This window comes from Tenrec ecaudatus, chromosome 3 (genome assembly GCF_050624435.1).
Source record: "Tenrec ecaudatus isolate mTenEca1 chromosome 3, mTenEca1.hap1, whole genome shotgun sequence".
In the NCBI taxonomy this organism is placed as follows: domain Eukaryota; kingdom Metazoa; phylum Chordata; class Mammalia; order Afrosoricida; family Tenrecidae; genus Tenrec; species Tenrec ecaudatus.
The window spans coordinates 152974860-152998172 of NC_134532.1; the positions used below are offsets into that span (position 1 = coordinate 152974860).

Sequence of the window (23313 nt, forward strand, 5' to 3'; positions counted from 1 at the left end):
ACTGTTACCCATGCTACACCATGCTTCAAGACAAAATTTCATGTCTTTGTCATTAGAAATATATACTTCACAATATATAATTACATATTGTTTTATGATTCATCACTATGCTTTAATTCTGTTCCATTTGTAACTATGAAAACACATCCTGCATATCAGATATTTACATGATGATTCATAACAGTAGTAAAATTACAGTGATGAAGTAGCAACAAAAATAATGTTATAGTTGGGAGTCACCACAACATGAGGCACTGTATTAAAGGGTTGTGACATTAGGAAGATTGGGAACCACTGACCTAGAGGGACCTAGAGTGAAGTCCTGCCAACCCGCTTCTGGAAGGTCACAGCCTTGCCAATTCTGTGGCACACAGCCCTGTCCAACCACAGGGGGTCACCCCAACGCCAATGAGACACAGCTTTTCACTGAGATCACGACCATTGCTTCCTCACTGCCCACTGCCCTTTACTGATTCTGACTCGTAGTGACTCTCCCTGGGGCTTCTGAAGCTTACGGTGTAGCAAATGCTGTGCTAAACACTGGGCATCTCCGTTACTCTCTACCTGGGCAGGTATTTATTATCTCCATTTCCCAGCTGAGGAAACGGAAGCTTGGAGACATTGGCTTGTTCTAGATCATAACGCCTGATCAAGAGACCAATAGTACAACTTGTCTAACTCCAAAACAAGTATTCTTGAACTCTGTATCTTTGATTCTAGGATCTATTCTTGAAGAAAAACACTAGAAGACATTTCAAAACTCATGAAACCTCTCTAAATTTGGACTGAAATGTACTCTATCTGTTCTCACTCACTCACTGCCATCGAGTCAACACTGAGTCATAGTGACCCTCTAGGACAGGGTAGAACTGCCCCTGAGGGTTTCTAAGACTGTCACTCTTCCCAGGAGTAGAAAGCCTTGTCTTCTCCCAAGGGGTAGCTGGTGATTTTGAACTGCTGACTTTGTGGGCCACAGCTCAATGACACATATTTAAAAAATCATAAAACCTAACTTGCGTTTGTGTCTACTATGTATGAGGCATTGTGCTATTGTATGCCACCAAGCCTATTTCGACTCAGAAAAATCTTCTAAGACTGTCCCACAGGGTTTCCTAGGTTGTAATCATATTGGGAGCAGAGTTTTCCTGAGTCAAAGTGGGAAAAATTGGAAGCACAATTAAATACACATGGGTGGGCCTTCGATTTCCCAATAGCCAGATGAGAGCTATACATTGTCTTAAGTAGGCTCAGTTAAGGGATCCCTACCATGACTGGAAAAATGATAGCAGCCACCGTTGACTTTAGGATCCAGAGCAGGGCCAGACACAACATCTGCAGGAACGTGAACAGGTGCACTCTGCGCAGCGGCACATGGCGCAGGTAGATAAAGTCAGGCTGATGCTTCAGGGGCATCAGAAGCAGCTTCAGGCGATCCATGAACTGGGGAAGGCAGGAAGAAAGCAAAACTGCATTATTTCAGGATCTAGTACACAAAGCCATATTCACTGAGCCTAACTAACCACCATGAATTATACTCTGTAATTTAACAAGTAGTGTCCTTTTCCAGGGACAAGCACTGGTTTGAGAAAGCAGAAATTTAGTCTAGCACAGATACTGGAAGACATAAGGTGCATCTAGCTTTTATTATTGCTCCATAGGATCTGATGCAGACATACGAGATAATGTTGTATTTAATCAAAGACTTCAGCAAGAACACAAAATATCAATTATAGATGCACATCTCTTCGTTTCTACTTTTATTATCCGAGTCTCTGGAGGGAGGCTCCGGCGCGCATGGCAGTGGCAATACACTCAATGAAGCGCTCCAACTCGTGTGTTTTTCTGTGTCTCAGCTGGCCTGTCTGGAATAGGAGGAGCTAATTCTATACAGAATATACATTTCAAGGATACTAAAAAAAAATTCAACGTGAAAAGGGAATCTGTTTCTAATTTCATGCATTTTGCCCTTTTTATCTATGGCATAGCTACTAGGTTCAACAATGCACTACCATTTTTTCAATGACTAATCACATCAATGTTACAATGAGCTGTGAAATCTAAACAACCAGGTATTTATTTCAAGGAAGGACGACCACACTGTCACTTATATGTACTAAAATCATGACTGGGCATCTATCTGCCAGGTACTGCGCTTCAAAGAAAAACTGCGGAGATGTGTTGATAATGATGATGACAGTTACGAACACGGGACAGGGCCTTTGAGATAGCAGAGGTTCAGTAAACAGCTGTTGAATCACAAATTATGTTGTAGGATGGGAATCGATTAGGAACATGGAGAAAACATCACTCTAGAAGGAAAAGGGATCTATGAAAGCAAACTACTCTTTCAGAGAGAATCATCTATAAAAGGGGCAGGGAATGTCTGGTCTGCACACTGTGCAAGGCCCATGACATCATCAATATCAATTAACATCACGTGTCTCATCAAAGAGAAATCATTCCAGCCATTTGTATTAGGGCTGTTAGTTGTTTGACCCAATACAGAAGGCTAATTTTTAAGTTAATAATCTTGTATGGCCTGAAAATTATGTTATAAATATCCAAATGGCACTTGGCAGAAAAAAAAGTTTCCCACTCGCGATCTATTAGATTAGTTTGATTCTATTAGATTGTCCTATCTAAACTGTTTTCCTTCTTTGTCCAAGGCAAATTTTAACTCATAGGGAAGGGTTTCTCCTTTATAAAGATTGGGTTGCAAATTTTCTCGCTAAATCAAATCTTATCAATAGCTAAAAAAGGGAGAATCCAGAGAAAGGTAAGAAAAAACGGCATTTCAGAATTTAAGAAGTTCCCTATCTATACTTGCAGTCATGTTTATTAACAGAAATGGATGATTCTTCCCTTCTAGTTAATTTAATAAGCATGTTCTAAGTACCAACAATGGATGGATAAAGCACTCTGAAGCAGGGTACATTCTGGTTGACCCCCTGCTGAGAATTTGGATTTGTTTGTTTTTTAACCTCAAACACAAGCAATCCTAGGGAGACTGATGTCTGATTTAAAGAAAATTCTGACTTGCACGTTCATAAGAGCTTCAGACCAGTTCTGTCATGGTTGATGAAACAAACAGGAAGAGGTAGGAGATGGTACCATTTTGAGTGATTCTTTAAGGTAACCAGAACACGAGAGTGTAATGGTTGAAGGCCTGAAATGGGAGATGAGGAAGAGGCAGAGTGAGGTCTTTCAGGAGTCTGGAGCATGAGATTGTTTCACTGGCAAGGTGGTGGAGAGTCAACACATTCCAAGCAGCATGGTTGGCGGTCATCGTGAATGGAGGGCCGCCATCTTTGAGCAGGGCTTACTGCCTTCTTCCAAGCTCTGCTTTGATGTGGTGCACATTTGCCACCATTGTAAAGTGACTGAAACAAGTTCCTATTGAGTGAGTGTGTTCACTCATGGGGACCCTCGGTGGGGTTTCAGAGGCTGTAAATCTCTATGGGAGCAGAGAGCCTCACTTTTTTTTTCACCCTGAGGAAAGGTTGGGGTATTGAACCACCTACCTTGCGGTTAGTAGTCCAAGGTTTCCCTGACAGTACCACTAGGGCTCCTTGAATCAACCCATCATCAAAACCACCTTCATTTGCTGCATGTGTTGCTTTTAAGTGGTTGCAAAGGCTTTTTGACTTTCCTTACCCAAAGCTAAATGAATAAATGATTAGCCTGGGGTCTACAAATCCTTTAAGACATAGGCTCCTGTTTGTAACCCAGGGACTGCTGGGATACTGAATCAGAATCGACACTTTACCAAGATCTCTTTAAGATTCACCTTCGGCATCGTATTAAGATGTAGACTGGAATCCAGTGTATCTGGGGTGAAAATGCAAATATTCTCAGCACCGGGCTGAGCTGGAAAGAACCGGGTTGCTACTCTTCCTTGGACACGGAGACAGGGCAAACAATAATAAAATTGTCTGCTTGAATGTTCCATGTTTTATCATTTATGAAATAATGACAAATATTTACAATACCTGTTAAAGAAGTCTGTTTTATAAATATGTACTTCCCAGCGGGCACAGATAAACCCATATTCACGTTCATGTAGTCCCATTCATATATATGTTGAATCAGCTTGTACTGCGGGTACAGTGTAACACATTTCCCAGTGGTGAAGATCACTACTGAATGCACCTCCCCAGGGTAAAATCTTAACAGCCTTTTCTCTTCTGGGGATCTGATCACTTTCCCATCTCTATCTGACTTTAAACCAAATTAATCAAAATTTAATAAATGAAAGCAAGGACTATTGTGAAGGGGTTCACATAAATTCTTACAATGTTCAAAGAACATGCAGTCTTTTCCCATTAAAACATTACTAAGTGCTAAATCGGGCTACAATTAACAAGGTGCCAGAAAGCAGAAGTACTTCCAATTTCCTGGTGCCAATTAAATTAAAACTCAGTTGAAAAAAGCCATCTCTTACAATGTTTTTCCTAATGATTTTTAACAAGGGTAGTCAGTTTCAACCAAGGGGTGAATAGCTGAACTTTTCAAAAGAAACGACACACAAAGCACATCGACTTTATCTTTCTATTGGTGCAACCCTTTCAAGCATTGATTACAGCTGTGTGAAAAGCAAATCCAAAAGGGACAGCGTGAAGGCGGATGGATACACGGTGATCGCCAAGAGTACGCTGAAAGTGTTAGAAGTCTTTCTTGAGGCAACAGAGAAAGTCCTAGATTTCCTGCCTTCTGTATAAATGACCTCTCCCAGCGTCCCTCAAGAGCCGGTAAGTACTACACTAACAGACTGACTTTGTTGGTTACCTCACATGTAACAAGTAGGGAAATGGTAAAGAATAAAGAACACAATGTAAAAGCCAGTCGTTAATTATTTGAATTTTCTTCAAAGACTAATGACCAGACTATTTCCCCTACTATACAAAAACAAACAAACAAACTACTATTCTTAGATGGCTATGAAAAACTTACCTGCACACCATTAAGGGATGCCACCCCCATGTACAGGAACACACCATATAGAACAGGCATGGGGATAAACTAGGAAGGGCCACAAAAAAAGGGAAAAAAGGTTAACAAACAAAACAATCAGCAATGCATTCAGGAGTGAGAACTGGTTGGAATAAAGGTTAGCTCTACGCTGAAGAGCACATAGAGGACAGTACAAACTCAGTGCCATCGAGGGACCTCCGATTCATAGTGAACCTAGAGGAGAGAGGCGAACTGCCTCTGTGCGTTTCGCAGACTCTTTACGGAGTAGAAAGCCACGTGCGACAGGTGGTTCTGAACTGGTGACCTTGTAGTTAACATCTCAAGTATGACCAACTATACCACCATGGCTCCTGCTATAGCAATAAAGTGACTTCGAATCAGTGTACTTACTCACCCATTGATAAGTTCCTCAACCATTTATACTACAAACAAAAGGAGATGGGCAATGAAAGGAGAAAGGTGAAAGGAAATTGTCATTTTCGTTTGATGATTACCGGATATACTAGAAAATAAGCTGACCTGAATATCAGCCGAGGTACCTAATTTTACCACAAGAACTGCATTAAAAATGTGCTCACACTGATGAAACATACAGTTTTCTTCTGGTTCTTTAATGCTTCCTCACCCCCACTATCATGACCCTAATTCTACCTTACAAATCTAGCTAGACCATAGCATGTACATGGGTACAGATAAGAGCTGGAAAACACAGGGAATACAGCACAAACTCCTCAGGACCAATATTGAGAGTTGCCATATCAGAAGGGGAAGGGGAAGGTGAGGGAGAGAGGGGGAAACAATCACAACGACCTACCTACAACCCCCTCCTAAGGGGATGGACAACAGATAAGGGGGTAAAGGGAGACATCAGACAGTGCAAGACATGGAAAATAATAAATAATTTATAATTAATCAAAGTTTCATGAGGGAGGAAGGGAAGAGGAGGAAGGGGAAAAATGAGGAGCTGATACCAAGGGCTCAAGTAGAAAGAAAATGTTTTGAGAATGATGATGGCAACAAATGCACAAATGTGCTTGACTCAATGGATGCATGTATGGATTGTGATAAGAGTTGTTAGAGCTCCCAAGAAAATGATTTATTAAGAGTGCTGAAAAATGTGGCTGTTACACGAGTATATATGGTATATATTCTGGTAGCATTTTTACTTAACTAAGGAGGAAAAGTAGTTCTGTGTGCCTTTCCTTTTAGAGAAAAATAAAATACAAGGCTTGCTTGTAAGCCAGAAGCTTCCATGGACTGTAAGGTAGAGATGTGCCTCACTCCGAGACAAAGTTGCTTTCAGAACAGTCTGTGGATGCTTTTCATTCCTATCTTCATGACCTGGTGTATCAGTTTGATGTACAAATGCTTCTTTCACTAAAACAAACATCAAAGGCTGCCCCTTTCTTCCGCTCAGTATTATTTGGAAGACTAACAGAGCATGGCTTGAACAGACCATCAAACATCTGGAAGTGGTTAATTACAACATGACTTAATACAGATCTTTAGAAATTGAATTAGTACATATTAATGGACGAATTAGGAGCCATGCTCGCCCAGTGGCTTTAGCATTGTACTTGCTTAATGGAAAGGTTGGCCGTGAACCGACCAGCTGCACCTCCTGAGAAAGCATCAGCAGCCTTTCAGAAAGATTTACAGCCTCAGAACCCGATGGAGCAGTTCTGCCCTGCGCTGTAGGGTCACCAGGGGCCCGAGTCAAGTGACTCGATGCTAGTGGGTTTTGGCTTTCACATACATTAATTAACAAAAAAATCTTTTATGTTACTACAAAAATATGGTAGGTAATCCTAATGCAAGGTCTTTAAACTTTCCTCGATTCTGCAAATGTCGCTGGGTAATGAAGTAGCTAAGCACATTAAAAAGGATTTCATTTCTGGGAACTTTTGTGAAAGGGTCTCCAAATCTTACATATTAATCAGAAATTCAAGTACTTTCAGGAGTTGTCAAAGCTAAAATAGTACAATTATAACTCAAGCGAACCAATCTTAACAAAGTCACCCAAACGAGGCTATAGTGGCCAGAAAAAAATGCCGTGTGTCCTACAGTAATTGTTAAATGCTACCACTTATATTCAGTAAACACAATTCCCATCAGCCTCTATTCTAGCTCTGAGATAGGTGGCCACTACTGGAGAATTGGACATTCAAAACACACCAGGATTGATTCTACTTGCAATTGGTTAGGCATGGAAATTCCTCACTTATGAGGAATTTATTTATATAAAACTCTTAATGCTTTTTCTAATAATTTAATCATAGCTAATTTGATCTCAAGGTCAGAAGAAAAATGCGTGACTGAGAATGTTCAGGGGTGGGAGTCGTGGTGGTGGCGGTGGGCGGGAAGCCTCAGCTGTAATACCCAGTAACCACCAGAAAGAGGGGACACAGCCTGCTCCGGGCCTGGGCTCCCATATGCTTGCATTTCCAGGCCTCTACCCAAACATAAAAATAACGAAGCTTTGAGTCATTAATTTTCAACATCTGTAGGGATGAGCACTTCATTTTCTTTGATATGTGATGATTTCTTTCTTGTTATTTTACTTTTAATTCTTTGGGAAATTAAAAAAAAAGGTGGAAGGTGAAAACTGAAGTATAAGTTATGAACATCAGTTAGATTCCTGTAGTAGTTTCTTTTTAATCTCTGCAAAACCTTTCCTACCTTGAAAGGAAATAAGATAATTCCTAGCCACATTCTCTCTCCCCTCTCATCTAACATTAGCCAAATCCCTTCTCTACAATGATCACAACACAAAAGTAGAGTGAAATGGTCCCTTGCTGCCCAGGTCTATTCTCTCTGGACGTGTGATTAGACATATTAGCAAATCGTCCACAAAAGAAAACCATAAAGTGTCCTTAGCCCAGAGTGGTGTGGAGGATGGGAGGCCACAGCTTTATACAGGAAGACATTGCTTTTTATCACACGCACGCACACACGCACACGTGTTATTACCTATGGTTTAAAAGAGCCAGTGCACACAAAGAAGGTTAGTATGTTATATTTTGGATTACTTTAATATGATAAAAGTATCATGTGAAATTGTCACTTTTTAAACTATTTTATAAGCTCAATAAAACCTTGCAACTTGGAAATCTTGGTAAAACCTGATAGTATTACTATGTTAGAAGGATTTTAAAAATTGTATTTGGTTTATGTTGTATTTAAAAATTGTATTTGGTTTATGTTTGGCTGGTATTATTAGATACTTCCAGAAGAAAAAAATGCAAAAGGGCTAGCTAAATAAACAGGTTAGATTTCAAAATAAAATTTAAAATGTGTGCAGAATCCTTAGATTATAATGGCCCATAGCACAGAATTCAGTAGTGAGATCTCATAGCAAAATAATGGTGTGTGTGTGTGTGTGTGTGTGTGTGTGTATGCGTGCCCATGCGCCCATGCATCCATGCTCAAACCCCAGAGTGCGCAGCTTCCAATTCTGACTCCACCAGCCATTTAAACCACAGCAGGCTCTTAACTTCTCTGTGCTTCAGCATTCTCATTCATTAAGTGGTTATGATGAATATTAAGTAACACAAGTCATCTAGCTTGGGTCTCACTCAACAAACAAATACACCCTCCATGAATTACCATTCCTGGCAACCCTAATGAGGGTTTCTGAGGCTGTAAACCTCTATGGGAACAGGCAGACTCCACGATCTCTGGAGGAGCAGATGGTGGATTTGAACCGCCAGCCTTGTGGTTAGCAGTCCATTTCTTCCCTGGCAGCACTACGAGAGCCCCCTTGACTTGTAACACGTAGTTAATAAATGAAAATTGTGCTATTGATGCTATCATCATCACCAGGACCTTCATTGGCAAGTTGAGAAGCCTGCAACTCACCGCTGAGTATAATTCTCTTAGCTTCCATCTGGGAGCCGTGTGAGGTGGCAGAGGTACCATCCAGAAGGATGGTTATGAAAGACAGACTAAAAGCTCTGGCTTTCTTTAATTTCTATTTTAATGCTCTTCCAGGTATTTAAAATATATCTTCAGGAAATATTGTTAAAATAATGCCCTAATGTCCCCAGCCCCTAAAAAGGAAGCATGGACTTTTCCCCTGTTAGAGATGGTACAGTTCCGCACATCAGCTGCTCACGTGGAAGGGCTAACGTGCAACGTGGTCTTTGGACTGTAAAGGATGACAAGCCTAGTCCTGAGACTAGAACAAGATTGTGCCTGGCTACCACTGAAAGGAGTCACATGAGAAGGCCTGGGCAGAAGGGGAGAAACATGTAGAACAGAATTCAAAATCATACAAAGACCAGGCTTCCTGGTGAAATAAAGACTGGGGAATCCCCTGACGAGTTACTCCTGAGTCAACCTGCAGGTCTGAAATCAACCCATCCTCTGGGTTCCGATTTCCCCAGACAGTGGCTAACACCGTGGGGAGAAGGGGGGTAAGGGAAGTATGCAATGTTGGAATACACGATTTGGCGGAGGCTTGTGGGGGAGGAAACGGTGAGCTGGGGCACAAAGAGAAAATGGCGGGTGGTGTTGCATTGGGGCATGGCAATCAATGGTGTGGTGCAGTGTGTGTGTGTGTGTGTGTGTGTGTGTGTGTGTGTGAATATTGTTGAAATGGAGGGCTGATCTGCTCTGTGGACCTTCGAGGAAGAGTTCCTTTGTGAAAATGTCTCACAGGAAAAGATCCCCACTCACAGGAAATGAATTCTTTGGGTACAAGTACTATCTTCAATTCTCAAAGATGCAAACCATGAGAGGCATGAGGCTAGGTATTGGAGCAGGAACTACCTGGGTTTGAGTCTTGGCTCTCCCATCTAAGAACTTTGTGACACCGCAAGTTAGTCTGATCGATATAACGTGGAAATAATTCATAGTTTTTCCTTATGTGCTATTAAAGATTAAATTTTAAAATGTACAGAATCCATAGTCCCATACCAAGCTTAATATTGGGTGAAACCATTATAATCATGGTGTAATTTCTCTTTATCTATCTCTTAGTGAGTAGAGTGACTGGCAGGGAGGAAGATGCTAAAAATGTTTGCCAAATACAAACTAAATACGATCCTCTATATGTTAGGACAGCAAGCAAATCTTAAAGATAAATTTTAGCGGTAACTCGTGTTAAAAAATAAACTAACGTAAGTAAAGGCAAAAGAAATAAAAGTGAACTTTTCTTGGTCTTCATCTCTAGGTTTGCCAGAAGAAAGCAAAAACTCTTAACAAGGGACTGATTTTTAAAATAGTTTACCTTCTCTGTAGTCTGTATTCCACCTTGCCAGACGCTATGGCTGCGTAGCGGGCCACTCACTGGCCCGCTAACCACAAAGCCCCAGTCCAACCCCCTAGCCTCCCTGTGGGAGGAAGATAGGTCTTTCTGCTTCCATAAAGATGTTCACTTCAGACGTGCACAGGGTCAGTCCTACTCTGTCCTATATGAGTTGCCATAGACTTGGTGATAGTGAATTGGGTTTTTGGTTTTATACGTCCATACAGAAAATCATATGAACATATTAGTCTCATAGTAAAAAACACAGACTAAGCTACTTGGCCTGCTGAGTCAGGCAGTTCTGCTTGCTTCCCACAATTGTGAATGGAATCAGCAGTTAGTGTCAGTGCTTTGAAGCCAGTATGACGCTGGGCAGCTAAGGTCGAGGGGGCATCCTTGTAAATTTAAAGCTAGTGCGATAAAACCCCTATGTTCTTCCACGTAAAAAGGCCGATTTCAGCAAAGAGATCGCAACAGCGGTCATAAACCTCATGTTCAAAGTAAGCCTGCCCAAGTGGCCCGGGAGAACAACTTCCCATGTGCTCAATGCATGGAAGAAATTTATTAGATCACATGATAAGACTAAGTGTAAAAGATGTGGGGGGGGGGTTAAGTAGGGAAGGTGTTGAGACAATTGATTTTAAAAAAGTAAAAGTCACACGTTTCTCTTGATCCATCCTTTGATCTGCCTTTCAAGGGTAGTCACTTAAGAAAAGACATTCTCTGGAGTTGTCACCTGCTTCTTTAAATAATGTACAGTCACGCAGTAGGGGGTGGGGGGCAGTCTCCCTTCACCAGTGTGACCTCTGGCATGGCATCACTTGCTGTGGGAATTTTGAGGTTAATTGTGAATCTTGCCTTTTACGTAGTAATAATTTAGATTTTCATTAAACTGTACCCTCAACATCCCCCTTCTGTATTGACTTCAAACGAGCCAACAAGCATGGTGTGCGGGATGCCCTACACTCCAGTGGGCGAAGGGCAGGCGTGCAGGGTCTGACATCAGCCGACTTCATCTGAAGCAGCAGTTTCTCCAGCAAGGACGACCCTACTCAATGAAGGAGTGAACCAGAGTAGCTAAGACAAGTTTATTCTTGTGGTTGGTTTTAAATCTCGATTTCCCATAATATACATACTATATAGATTCAGATAATATTTATATTATATTAAACTCTAGTAATGAAACAAGTTCATTTCCGACATTTTGAGTGAAAGTTTGCCAAACAAAAATGTTTGCCAGCCTGTCTTCTTTCACTACCATGCACCATGGCCCTCTCTTTGGGTACCCCTAAAATTGCCAAGTGGAAATAGGCACAAATACAGACACGGGCAGCTAATCACTCAAAATAGGAATCACTTGAAGACAGTCCAATGGCAAGCAAGCTCGTGCTTATCAATCCTAGCATTTCTCTTTTTACTTTCTGTGTATTCCAATCTCTTCCTCTGGTATTAAGAGGTTGTGCATATCACAGGCAAAGGGAATCATTGTAAAGAACAAAAGCGCTTTCAGCTTTCCCTCCTCTGCAACCACATTTGGATGCAGAGTGAGAAAAATTAGTCAGGAAGAGGCGTTGTTGAAAATGGGAACCTCGCCTCTCTTCCTAAAAATAGCCATTGATACAGTGTCTGCTCTCTGGGTCCCTGTGGCATCGCATATGATCACTCAGCGGGCAGAGTCTCCAGTACTGCAGCCAATTTGTGATAGCTGTAACAATAAAGTCTGTAAAAGATACCTGACGCTTGAATTGCAATTTTACACTGCACTAATGGAAAATATTGTAAAAATTCTAGGAAAGTGAGTGAGAGTAATGAAGTTTAAACCTGTGCAAAGATTTCCATCCATCTATACTTTGCTAGTAGATACATAAACACAATGTTCTTTGGTGGATTTTGAATAGCAGCAACCCTCTAGGACTGAGAAGACTGGTCCATATAGTTTCCAAGACTGTCCTTTCATCTGGGAGCACACAGACCATCTGTATCTCTCTGAGGGGCTCATGGGTTCAAACCAAACCTGGCGGCTCCACACCAAAGCCAATTCACTTCCATCAAGTTGATTACAACTCACATGGTGGCCCTCTGGGACGAGTCAAACGAGCCTTGTGGGGTTCTGAGACTATACACCAGCGGTTCTCAACCTGTGGGTCACGACCCATTTGGGGGGTCGAAGACCCTCTCACAGGGGTCACTTAAGACCATCAGAAAACACATAAATATTCACAATATATAATTATATATTGTTTTGTGATTAGTCACGATGCTTTAATGTTTAATAATGTTCAATTTGTAACAATAAAAATACATCCTGCATATCAGATGTTTACATTATGAGTCATAACAGTAGCAAAATTACAGTTGTGAAATAGAAACTAAAATAATTTTATGGTTGGGGGGGTCACCAAAACATGAGGAACTATATGAAAGGGTCGTGGCATTAGGAAGGGTGAAAACCACTGCTCTAGATGGAACCAATTGTTAATGAGCTCAGCAACTAATCAAAAGATGGGAACTTGAAGTCCACCCAGAGGCACCTCAGAAGAAAGGCCTGGTAATATGCGTTCAAGAAATCAGCCCACATGGAAGAAGCACACCAACCTGTGTGATCATGAGGTCTCAATGGGGTCAGGTATCAAGCTTCAAAAACACAGTACAAAAAAATCATATCAATGTGATTGAGGGGGAGTGCAGAGTGGAAACCCAAAGCCCATCTGTCGACAATTGGATATCCCTTAACAGAAGGGTCACAAGGAAGGGATGAGCGAGTCAGGGTGCAGTATAGCACCGATGAAACACACAACTTTCCTCTAGTTCTTTAATGCTTCCCCCACAACCACTATCATGACCCCTATTCTATCTTACAAATTCAGCTAGACCAGAGGATATACACAGGTACAGATAAGAGCTGGAAACACAGGGAATTATGGACAGATAAACCTAGTTATACTAGGTGGGTAAGGGGAAGATGGGGGAAGAAAGGGGGAATTGGTCACAATAATCTATATATAACTCCCTCTCAGGAGGATGGACAACAGAAAAGTGGGTGAAGGGAAACATCGGTCAGTGTAAGACATGAAAAGAATTATAATTTATCAAGGGTTCATGAGGGAGGGAGGGTGGGAGTGAGGGAAGTGAGCTTACACCAAGGACTCAAGTAGAAAGAAAATGTTTTGAAAATGATGGCAATGTGTGTACAAGTGTGCTTGATACAATGGATGTCTGTATGGCTTATGATAAGAGTTGTATGAGCCCCCAATAAAATGATGTTTTTTAAAAATCCCTAGTGGCATGTGGTTATGTTTGGCCTGCAAAGTGCAAGGTCCACAGTTCAGAAACACCAGCGGCTTCCTGGGAGAAATTTGGGCAATTCTACTCCTAGAGTTACAGTCTTGGAAACCCACATGGGCAGCCACGTCCTGTAAGGTCGATATGATTCAGCCATCAACTCCATGACTCTATGTGTGGTTTTGCGGTTTTTGGCATCTTACTCTAATTTTCCTTTGTGGGGGAGTGGGCCTTCTGCTTCAAAGAAAACAGAAACACAGTCAGCAATAATTAAGAATATGATTAAAAAATGCAAAATGATGATCCTGAGTGAGTCACTAATGCTATGGAAGTTCCTCACGGGAGGCCCGGTGAACAGTACCGGTCGGTCCATGCAGGGAAGGATTGCAGGGAGAGTAAACAATGCCGGGAGAAAAATGACCCTGAGAGAACACTAGAATCAACTGCACGAATGGTCGCGTCCACAAGTCAAAATATTTAGACACCGGCACTTTCCTAACTCGAACTAACGACTGTAACAACCGATAACATAACAGTAAGGTGAAGCAGTGAGAGGGAAGTCAAATGAAAAGTGCCTTCTTCTGTTCACCTCTGATTTATCTGACCCTTAGCTCGGTGTGCTATAACACTCTAATGGTATTCTTCTAAGTAGGGCATGAGGAAACATTAGCTTTCCCACGTCCGTGCTCAGGGTTCCTGAGCGGAAGGAGAGGTGCACAGGTCACATAGCTACCTTCAGGATGGGGGCCATGAAGACTGACAGGCCGGTCAGGATAAACACCAGGGTTCCAGTGACTCTTTGTTCCCTGAAACAAAACCAACAGATTACCCATCTACCTCTTGGTTTCATAAGTGCATTCTTGTCTTTTAACCTACTAAAGATTAACCATTGACCCAATCAATGGTTAGCTAAAATGCCAAAAGTGCTGATATCACAAAATACAAGCTTAAAGACAGCACATAACAACATAACTAAAAAGTGAGGTTTTTAAAACTGAAATGTAGAAGCGAATTCCTGAGCAGTGAATGATCCTGCTACTCTGTCCTTTCAAAAGAAAGAAAGAAGACGTCGTCCCGCTTAGTCTATCGGCTGCTAGCCTTCTTGGAACCCTTCACTTTTAAGCCACCGGTTCTGTTGTGTGAGGGTACCTTCTTTCACTGGAGACAGGTATTACATGGCCCCACATGCTACTAACAAACAGCTCAGGGAAATTTCATGAGGGCAAGAAACCCCATCAGTCTCATTCCCAAATCTACAACAAGACTATTTTCTAGCAAATAGGTTTCTCGTCCAACACACCTCCTCTTCCAACCCTCAAGAAAGAATTAACTGTTTTTGTGGCATGGGAAACGATGCTCTATCAAGTGAATGATCCATCCCCAAACACTTGGGAGCAAAATACTCAACAAGGCATAAAGGACTTCAACCCTGCCCTTCGCATTATCTAAATTTAATAATGGAGGGTTAAGGTCAAATTTTCTGCTTACGGAACAAAAAAATTAAACTCGAAACTAATAAGTACTTTCCCATTATGGAACCTTAAAAAACTACAAGTGGATTTAAGAACTTTATGGAGTCTCGAGAGAGTTGGCACTCGGAGGGCTCGCCTCCTCTGTCGGTAGGACCTTGAGAGGGCTAGTGCCGCACATGTTGGGAAAAGCAGATGACCTCCTTCGGCTTTTCTATGACTTCACTTAGCATTTGGTTAATTCAAGAAAGTGTAAGTATAACAAGCAAATGGAAACTAAAAAAAATCACTGAAGATTAACTTTCTGATACAAATTTAGTCTTTCCTAGAGCAAAAGATTTAGAAGGAAACTAATTAGCACCAGTTCATTCTCCTCCAAATATTCCTTGGTGATTAACACCTATGTGTACATAATGTATATTTGAAGAGCCATTTTCCTCCGACTTACATACCTCACTCCTAAAAACTTTGGTTGTTCTCCGGGTGCAGAAGTCTCTGTCTCCATCTTCAAACTGTCGATGTGCGCAATCGAGATGACGGTCGCAGCCACGTACCATGGGAGCGCCATGAAGGAGCACACCACCATGAGGATGGCCACCCAAAAGAGATCCAGGTGATAACCGGCTCCTTTCTGTAGGAAGACAGAGAGTTTGTAGAGAAAATCCTCCCATTTTCCATCCAGCAGGTGTGCCAGCATAGAATGAAGATTACCCAAAGAAGCCATCTTTTTTTTACACCTTGCAAAAATATCAACTAGAATATAAGCTCTTAGAGAGAAAGAACTGTACATTCCTCATTTTGCTTTTTGTCTGTCTCCCTGGCCCCCAAGAACGACATACAAAAGTGCCACGTGTCATCTTCTGTACTATAAACGTTTTGAAACACTGTTCATCTTTGATGTAGTGGCAGCTTCACGTACTACTTTTGTCTGCCAGTCCTCATGCAATTTGTGCAACCTGAGTAGTGGCGATGTATGTCTACCTTGATGAGGTGGGGGTAGGGGGGAATCCAGTGAAGCAACAGAAGAAAGGCATTTAGTAGAAATGTACCTGGTAGTGCTTATTGTGGAGTGGGGCTCAATCAATGGTGCTAGTAACGGGGGGGGGGGTACTGCTGGTAGCTGCTCCTACAAGCACAGTAAGCACCTTGAAGGCACACACCCTCCTTCTCTGCTTGACAATGCTCAACAGCATGCAATTCACCTAGATGTTAGTCAGGAGATACACCCTCCAGATCTGAGAGCAATCTTGAATAGGTTTGTAGAAGGTCATTTCTCACCTTTCTTCGTCCTCAAAACGAACAAACAACTACATGTATTATTAAAGAAATTAACACATCCTTAATCACAACTGCCCAATTCCAAACATCGCTCACTGGTCATAATACCCGCCGTTTACTGACTGGAGGAGCGAGCAGACGTTGTAACCAGAGGTCCAGCTCCTTTATTCACTAAGTAATTATTATTCAATGAGCCCACAATGTTATTCCATGGTTATATTTCTGTGCTTTATTTATGAAGAAAGCAAAGGCTTACTACTCCTATGGAGTCTGGGAAAACAGAGCAGTCCATTTTCACAGCCGGGAAGCAACATTACCAAGAGCAGAAGCATCACCAATCCAAGGGAACGGAGAGCTTGGCTTCAAGAAAGGAGAATGTGATTTACACTGGAAACCCAGTGACTGGTATCGTTCAGATCCTGTTACATCAGGACGCTGCTCGCCCGCCTCTCTCAGAAATGCCAAGATTTCACCCCTGGCTCGCACACATGGGTCTAATCATGTTCTCAGAGAGCTCATCCCAGGGAGGGAGAGATGACAGGAAAAGGAAAGCAGCCTTGGCTGGGGATGAAACCTACAGGGAGATGAGGAGGTTACTATATAGTCATTCAAACAAGCCAGTTCCTTTCAGGAAAGCAAAACGGCGTGAATTGGAACTAGCAGGGTGGAAGAAGGACAAAGGTAAGGAGGAACTGAAGTAAAGTTCTTCAAAGTGTCTAATGAAGTGGACATCATCAGCTCTCTGCAGCCTCAGTTATTCCTTTTGTCAACAAAGACGGACAATCCACTTGCGAAAAGGCACAGTTCTAGGTGCTGGTGATTCTGGGTGAATATCACCTGTCCTGTGACTCCGTCACAGTCTGTGGTTATACGCATCTGTGACTTCAGCAGATAACAACCTCTCCCTCCACTGAGTCCACGGTCTATGGAAGGAAATAATTCTACACAACTAAAATAAGTGAAATATGCAGCCAACCCTATGAACGCTAGAGCACATGTAAAACCGAACCCTGGCAGAGAAGAAAGTCAAATATTTCCCACTTAAACAAGGTAAAGAAAGCAGAAATCTGGTGCCCTGTCAAAGGCAGACGACGTGCCAGACCTGGAAAACACAGCAGTCTCATCAAGTTCTAGCTCTCATTGTGTACTAATGGTACTGAGAACGAAAACTTACTGACCGTGGCTGTTATCCTGAGTGTAGGAGGGAATCGTTGGAGGGTTTTGAACAGAGGCATGACATGTTATGCTCTAAACACGCTGACTGCTGTGTTCAGCATAGACTGAAGAGGGTCAAAAAGACAGTGATCCATTGGGATGCAGCTGTAACGCAGGAGACTGTGGTGGTGTGAACAGGAGTAGCCTGAAACAGTGGTTGTCATGCGCATGTGTCATGCACTTGATCTGGCTAAGTCCTAACGAATTTTGGACGCAGTGTAAACTCCTCTGGCTCAGAGGACTTCCTGCACCACCTGGGACAGGCAAGCTCTCTCTTAACAGACTCTTCCAAATCACTGTCGCCTCTCCCTCATGCCACGACGCAGGCGATTATTTCATGAATGCCTCTTCCTCATAAACCCGAAGCTTCAGGGACATGAGTCTTTTGGTTCACCATAGAAGCCCCAGCACCTGCCACAACGCCATCAGAGAGAGGAAACTAGATAAATGTTGGTTGTATAAAACAGCAAATATTAATTCCTTCACTCAGTGCTGCCCATTTTCCAGGTCTCGGACATAAAATGACAAGACACATACTTCGTTCTGAAATAGCTCATAATTTAGTGGCAGAGGCAGACAATCACATGCATCCACCATACCATCGTGTTAGAGGTGTACAACAGGGGCAAGCTCCGTGCCATAGAAGCATGCAGGAGGCGCACCAACTCATCCCACAGTAAGAATCGGTTTGCACAGCAAGTATTATCTAAGCTGAGTCCTAAAACATCAGCTACAGGAAGCTGGAAGATGAATTATGAGAAGCAGGGTGAAAAGTCAGGAACATGTTGCAAAGATGAAATGGAGTTGGTGTGAGAAATACTGTTACAGGCATTAGAAAGCTTTAAGGAATTTAAACTAATGCCTTTGGAAAGTTTTATGGAAGGGTTGAAGGTTTCTAAACAGATAGATTTCTCTTAGAAAGTTCGCTTTTTTCATTTGTGGAAAATTTATTAGACATAGTCAAAATAGTAGACAGAAAGGCCATACAAGATCACTGTAATAATCTAAGCTAAGTGACAGCATTGGGGAACGATGATTGATAAATGTGAAGAATTTAAGGAGACTGAGTCAGAAATGGAAAGCAATACATTCACTGCACCAAATTTCAAAGTTCAAGGTTGATTATGCCAATATCATATGCCACATACAGTAAACAAGGGAGCTATGGTGTTAACAGAATGGTAAAAAATATGCTTCCAAATTCACGGTGCCTCAATTATTGCTATAAAGACCACAGAACCCAAGGGCTATTTTAGGGCTGTTCCTACACAACAATCTATACATATGAAAACAAGCTCGTCTTAATATGTCCCTTTTGACTAAAAATATCTGAGCGACTATGTTTGGATGGAATATAAATAATACTCAAATATTGGCACTTTTTCCAGAAATAATTCTGCAAGAAATACAGAAAACCGCATTTTTCAAAAATAACGTGTGAGATTTTTATTTTTTTATCTGTGCCTTACCCTTCTTCCCCAGGGCCTCTGGCTTTTTCAGACTCTCCTAACTTTTCACCCAGAGTGCACTGGGGCTTCCTCGCTGTTCTCCCCACCTCCCTCTCCTCTTGTCTATCTCCCGTTCATCCTACTGCTGTCAGAAGGGCATGGAAATGCAGTTCGGATCCCCTCAGAGAGTACGGAAGACACTGAGAAACCAAGCAGGCTTCAGTGAGCCACTCTGAGCCAGCAGGGCTCCTAGGTCTGGCCCTGTGATGGGGCCCTGGAGGCTTTCCTGAACCTCTGACCAGCCCTGTCCTGTCATGGATGCCACTTTGCAAGTGGGCATTGTGTTCCGACTCCTTGGTATGCGTTTACATCTGGCCTTTCTCTTCAAGGCCCGGCTCCAGTTCTCCTTCCTTCACACCACTCCATCAGCCCTGGTCCTTCCGGCTGCTCTCGTCTCAGAAGGCCCTGCTTAATGATACTTGCCTGCTCTGAACTCTCTGATGGCTTCCTGCTGTACTCGGGGGCGGAGGGCAAAACCGTACACTCTCCGCTCCCAATTTTAAGGTTCGATACTAGTGCTTCTTACTGGGAACGGTTGGCTATGTCTGGAAACAGTTTGGCCTATCACTTCTCAGAGGTGAGGGTGCTACTGGTGTCTGGTAGATGGAGGGAAGAGATACTACTTAACATCCTACAATGTACAGGGCGCCCTCACCCCACCAACCCAGCCCACAACGCCACGAATGACAAGGTTGAGAAACACAACCTATGAGGATCTAGTCCCACTAGCTCTTATCTCAAATTAAACTAATAGCGGCCCATGTTCCAGCCACTAGGACCAGCTATCTGTGTCCTACCCAGAATGCATGCTGGTCTTTTAATTTGGTCGTACCCTTGCTTGGAAACCATTACTTCATAAACATTTATTGAACATCCAGTTTGTACTGGGCCCTGTGTTGAATATCAGAGTAGGCTGCAAAAAGTTCAGGGGAAATTCTCATTATCTCTTAATTCCATTTCCATACAAATTACTTAAAGTCCCCTCATATAGGACAGAACCCCTGTCTTTAAAAGGTTAATGATGGTTGGATGAGGCTGGAACGTGACACAACTCATTTAATGTGCATGCACCAGTGAAGGGGCCCGGCGGTAGCCTGGGCTCTTGAGTCGGCTGCTAACCACAGGGCCAACAGTTCCAACCCCCCAGCCGCTCCACAGAAGAAAGATGAGACTTTCCACTCCCACAAAGAGGTCCAGTCTTGGAAAGTCACAGGGGCAGTTCCCCTCTATCCGAGAGGGCCATGAAGAGTCAAAATCGAGTTGATGGCAGTGAATTTGGAAAACTTGGACGTGCAGGTATAGAGACCAAAGGAAAGCAAGATCCCTTCCAACCTGATTGGCGATAGGAAGAGAAAAATCTTCCAAGTCCCTCCATGGCAGAGACTACAACTTAGAAGACCGCCTATCTTCAACATCTGACCCAACTGTTCGACACACGGCCGATCCAGGCTCAGGGAGACCCTTGTGCGTCAAAGTCACACTGTGCTCCAGAGGGCATTTTCAGAGGTGGGTTTTTCAGAAGTATGTAGATAGCCAGGCCTTCCTTTGGGGGTGCCTGAGTGACTGCAAACCCCCAGCCTTTTGACTAGCTGCTGAACGCATTTTCACCACCCAGAGACTATAAATGTTCAAAGACGCAGCATGCTTCTGAAAGTTTAACAAAGGCCATCTTCATCAATATGAACACAAAGGCAGTTCTCGATTCTGTAACTGGAAATTATTTAAGTACAATGATAGGAAGTGAATTTTTCTTTTTGAGAAGGTATATGCTCTGTTATACAGAACAGCAGTCATTTAGGAATAAATCCACAGTAATAAAAATCTATGAAACAAAAAGACTAGCCTAGCAATTTGAAGTTTCTGTTTGGTACTAATAACAGTGCACACACTCCAGTTTATGGGGCACCGTAGCTCCCACTCAGGAGCCTACGCCCACCTGAGGGGACTCACGGTAGAATGAACTGTAAGTAGAAATTTGGAGAGGTTTGAAAAACATACCAAAAGTCCAGAGGATGACATGTTGGGCTATGGTCTAGAGTGTGCTCACGGAACCCTCCAGTACGGATGGCGTCTAAACACAGCTTCTGATAACACACGCACTGTGAGCACTGACGGTGCCTTTGCATGTTGCTCCATATTGCTCACTTCAAGGAGCACAGCAGCCTTGATAATAACATAGTCTAACCTAGTAACATTCTTCCACATGCATTTGTTTTTGCCTACTTTATAGAAATCATTCTGGTGTGATCCACCGGATGTGAGATGGAAGAGGAATTAAGACACAGGCGATACTCTGATGGCAGAAGGGCATCATGTGAGCAGCGCCGCAGAGCAATACAAATCTACTAAGAGCAGAAATGAGAACAAGATGCAGTACATTAGAGGTGAAAGCCACACTATGCATTGTGCACATTTGAATATTTAAGGATGGGAGGATTTGGACAAGTGGTAATCACAGAGAAATGAAGAGGAGAACGTTTGGTTGAATTAACTAACAGCAAAAAGCACCAGGACTCTAAAGAGAAGCCAGCAGCTCATTTGATTATGGAATTGGCTGGGACGTGTAGAGAACCATTTGAAATTAAATTTAGGTGTATTTATAAAACAAAGCGCCTCAAAGAAATCGATGTTCAAGGAGTGAAGGCTGGTCAATGAAGACTTGGAAATAAGACGCTGGCATATAAGAACAGTGCTTTAAAAAATTATTGCTTTTCAAGAGAAGCAAAGAAGACTGGCTATTAACACATGACTAAACCATTAGAAAAGTCTAGACATTAAATAAAGGGTTATGAGACTAGGAATAGAAAGGAAAAATAAAGACAAAACAAACTAGGGATTGGAGTCATTCAGTGAAATTCACACAAATGAAGAATTTTTTATTTTAGCAGTGGTTTTCAACCTTCCTAATGCTGTGACTCTTCAATACAGTTCCTCATGTTGTGGTGATCCCACCCCAACCATAAAATTATTTTTGTTGCTACTTCATCACTGTAATTTTTCTACAGTTTATGAATTGGGCGACCCTTGTAAAAGGGTCATTGATCCCCCAAAGGGGTTGCGACCCACAGGCTGAGAACCGCTGCTTTAGAGGCTATACGAGAACTGGTTGCTAAAATTACCTAATTTATATATCTAGATATCTACCCTAAACTGTTCCTCCTTCCCACAACAAATCTATTATATTCTAAAATATAAATTAAAAAAAAAAAACCAACAACCCCTTCTCTTGTGAAATGCCCCAACTTTGTGGTCAGAAGCTTAGATTCTCGTCCTCTCTCTACTGACTGACTCCGGAGCTGTCCTGACCTCACTGCACTAGGTCTGCTTTTGAGAGCTCTGCAGGGAGATGTGGAGCACAGCTAACCAAACGGAGGCCAAAAAAAGCCCCAGTGCCTTGGCGTTCTACACCAATACCGAGCTGTTCAGCAAAGTGGAAAGGTGGATCCCATCCCAATCAGAACAGGCAGCCAGCCAGAACAACCTGACATGGTGCCAAAGCAAATGCCACCCCAAACACCGCTGATTTAATGTCACAATGCCTCCAGCTATCACTGTGACTGGTTCCTTTTTAAAATCAACTCCAGAGCAGTCAGGGCTCTTAGAATTCTAGACAGATTCTCCAGTGTTCACATTCCCTAGCTCTCCTTTGGTAACAAACTGTGAACAAAACAATTTCCAGAGGGCAAAGCCTCTGATGCGTGATGAACTGTCCACTGGCATCATCAGATCTGCGGCACAAGACCAGGCACTTATTCAGTAACTATCTTCATCTGGTTTCAAATGAGCAATGAGAAACACAATGAAAAGTCTTTGATACACACTCGACTCCTATGTCAATCTACTTAGTCTTTCCTATGTTTTCTGCAGGATGATAACCGTAACAATTCTATATTTTATTGGTTCTAAATTTTCTAAATCTGAATTTAAAATTTTATGATTATGAAAAAATGAGGAAACAGTTGCCATTTACCACCAAAGAAACATAACAAATTGCACCAACTATAAATTAAAGCCAAATTTTGTTTCTAATTGTTTTTATCAAAATAAATATATTTTAGGGAGAATCCATTTCCAGCACTATGGTAAGCTAACACTCTATCAAGTACATCATGTACACACACACACGTAATCTTAAATAACTGTTCTATTGTTTTTTCAGGTATTATTCAATATATTTTCAGTAATATTTTAAAAGTCTTATAATCACATCCTGTGTACCTCTCTTATAATTCTGGTTAAATTTCAACTGTATGACAGCGCATCAGATGGACACACGCTAAACAAAACTGAGAAATCACCTGAAGAATGACAGCATGCCTGTAGGAAAGGACAGGACAGGAAA

The 23313-nt window shown here is 42.2% G+C and overlaps 1 protein-coding gene across 2 annotated transcripts in view; it reads right to left on the minus strand.

Annotated features, from left to right (window-relative positions):
* Nucleotides 1–23313, minus strand: part of SLC4A4 (solute carrier family 4 member 4) — a 343893-nt gene that overhangs the window by 13236 nt on the left and 307344 nt on the right. For both annotated transcript variants that reach the window (XM_075544222.1, XM_075544221.1), the window contains exons 18-21: nt 15423–15601; nt 14235–14307; nt 4951–5019; nt 1267–1440 (exon numbers count right to left, since the gene is read on the minus strand). In XM_075544222.1, coding sequence (XP_075400337.1) covers nt 1267–1440; nt 4951–5019; nt 14235–14307; nt 15423–15601 — 495 coding nt within the window. The remainder of the gene's footprint in view (nt 1–1266; nt 1441–4950; nt 5020–14234; nt 14308–15422; nt 15602–23313) is intronic.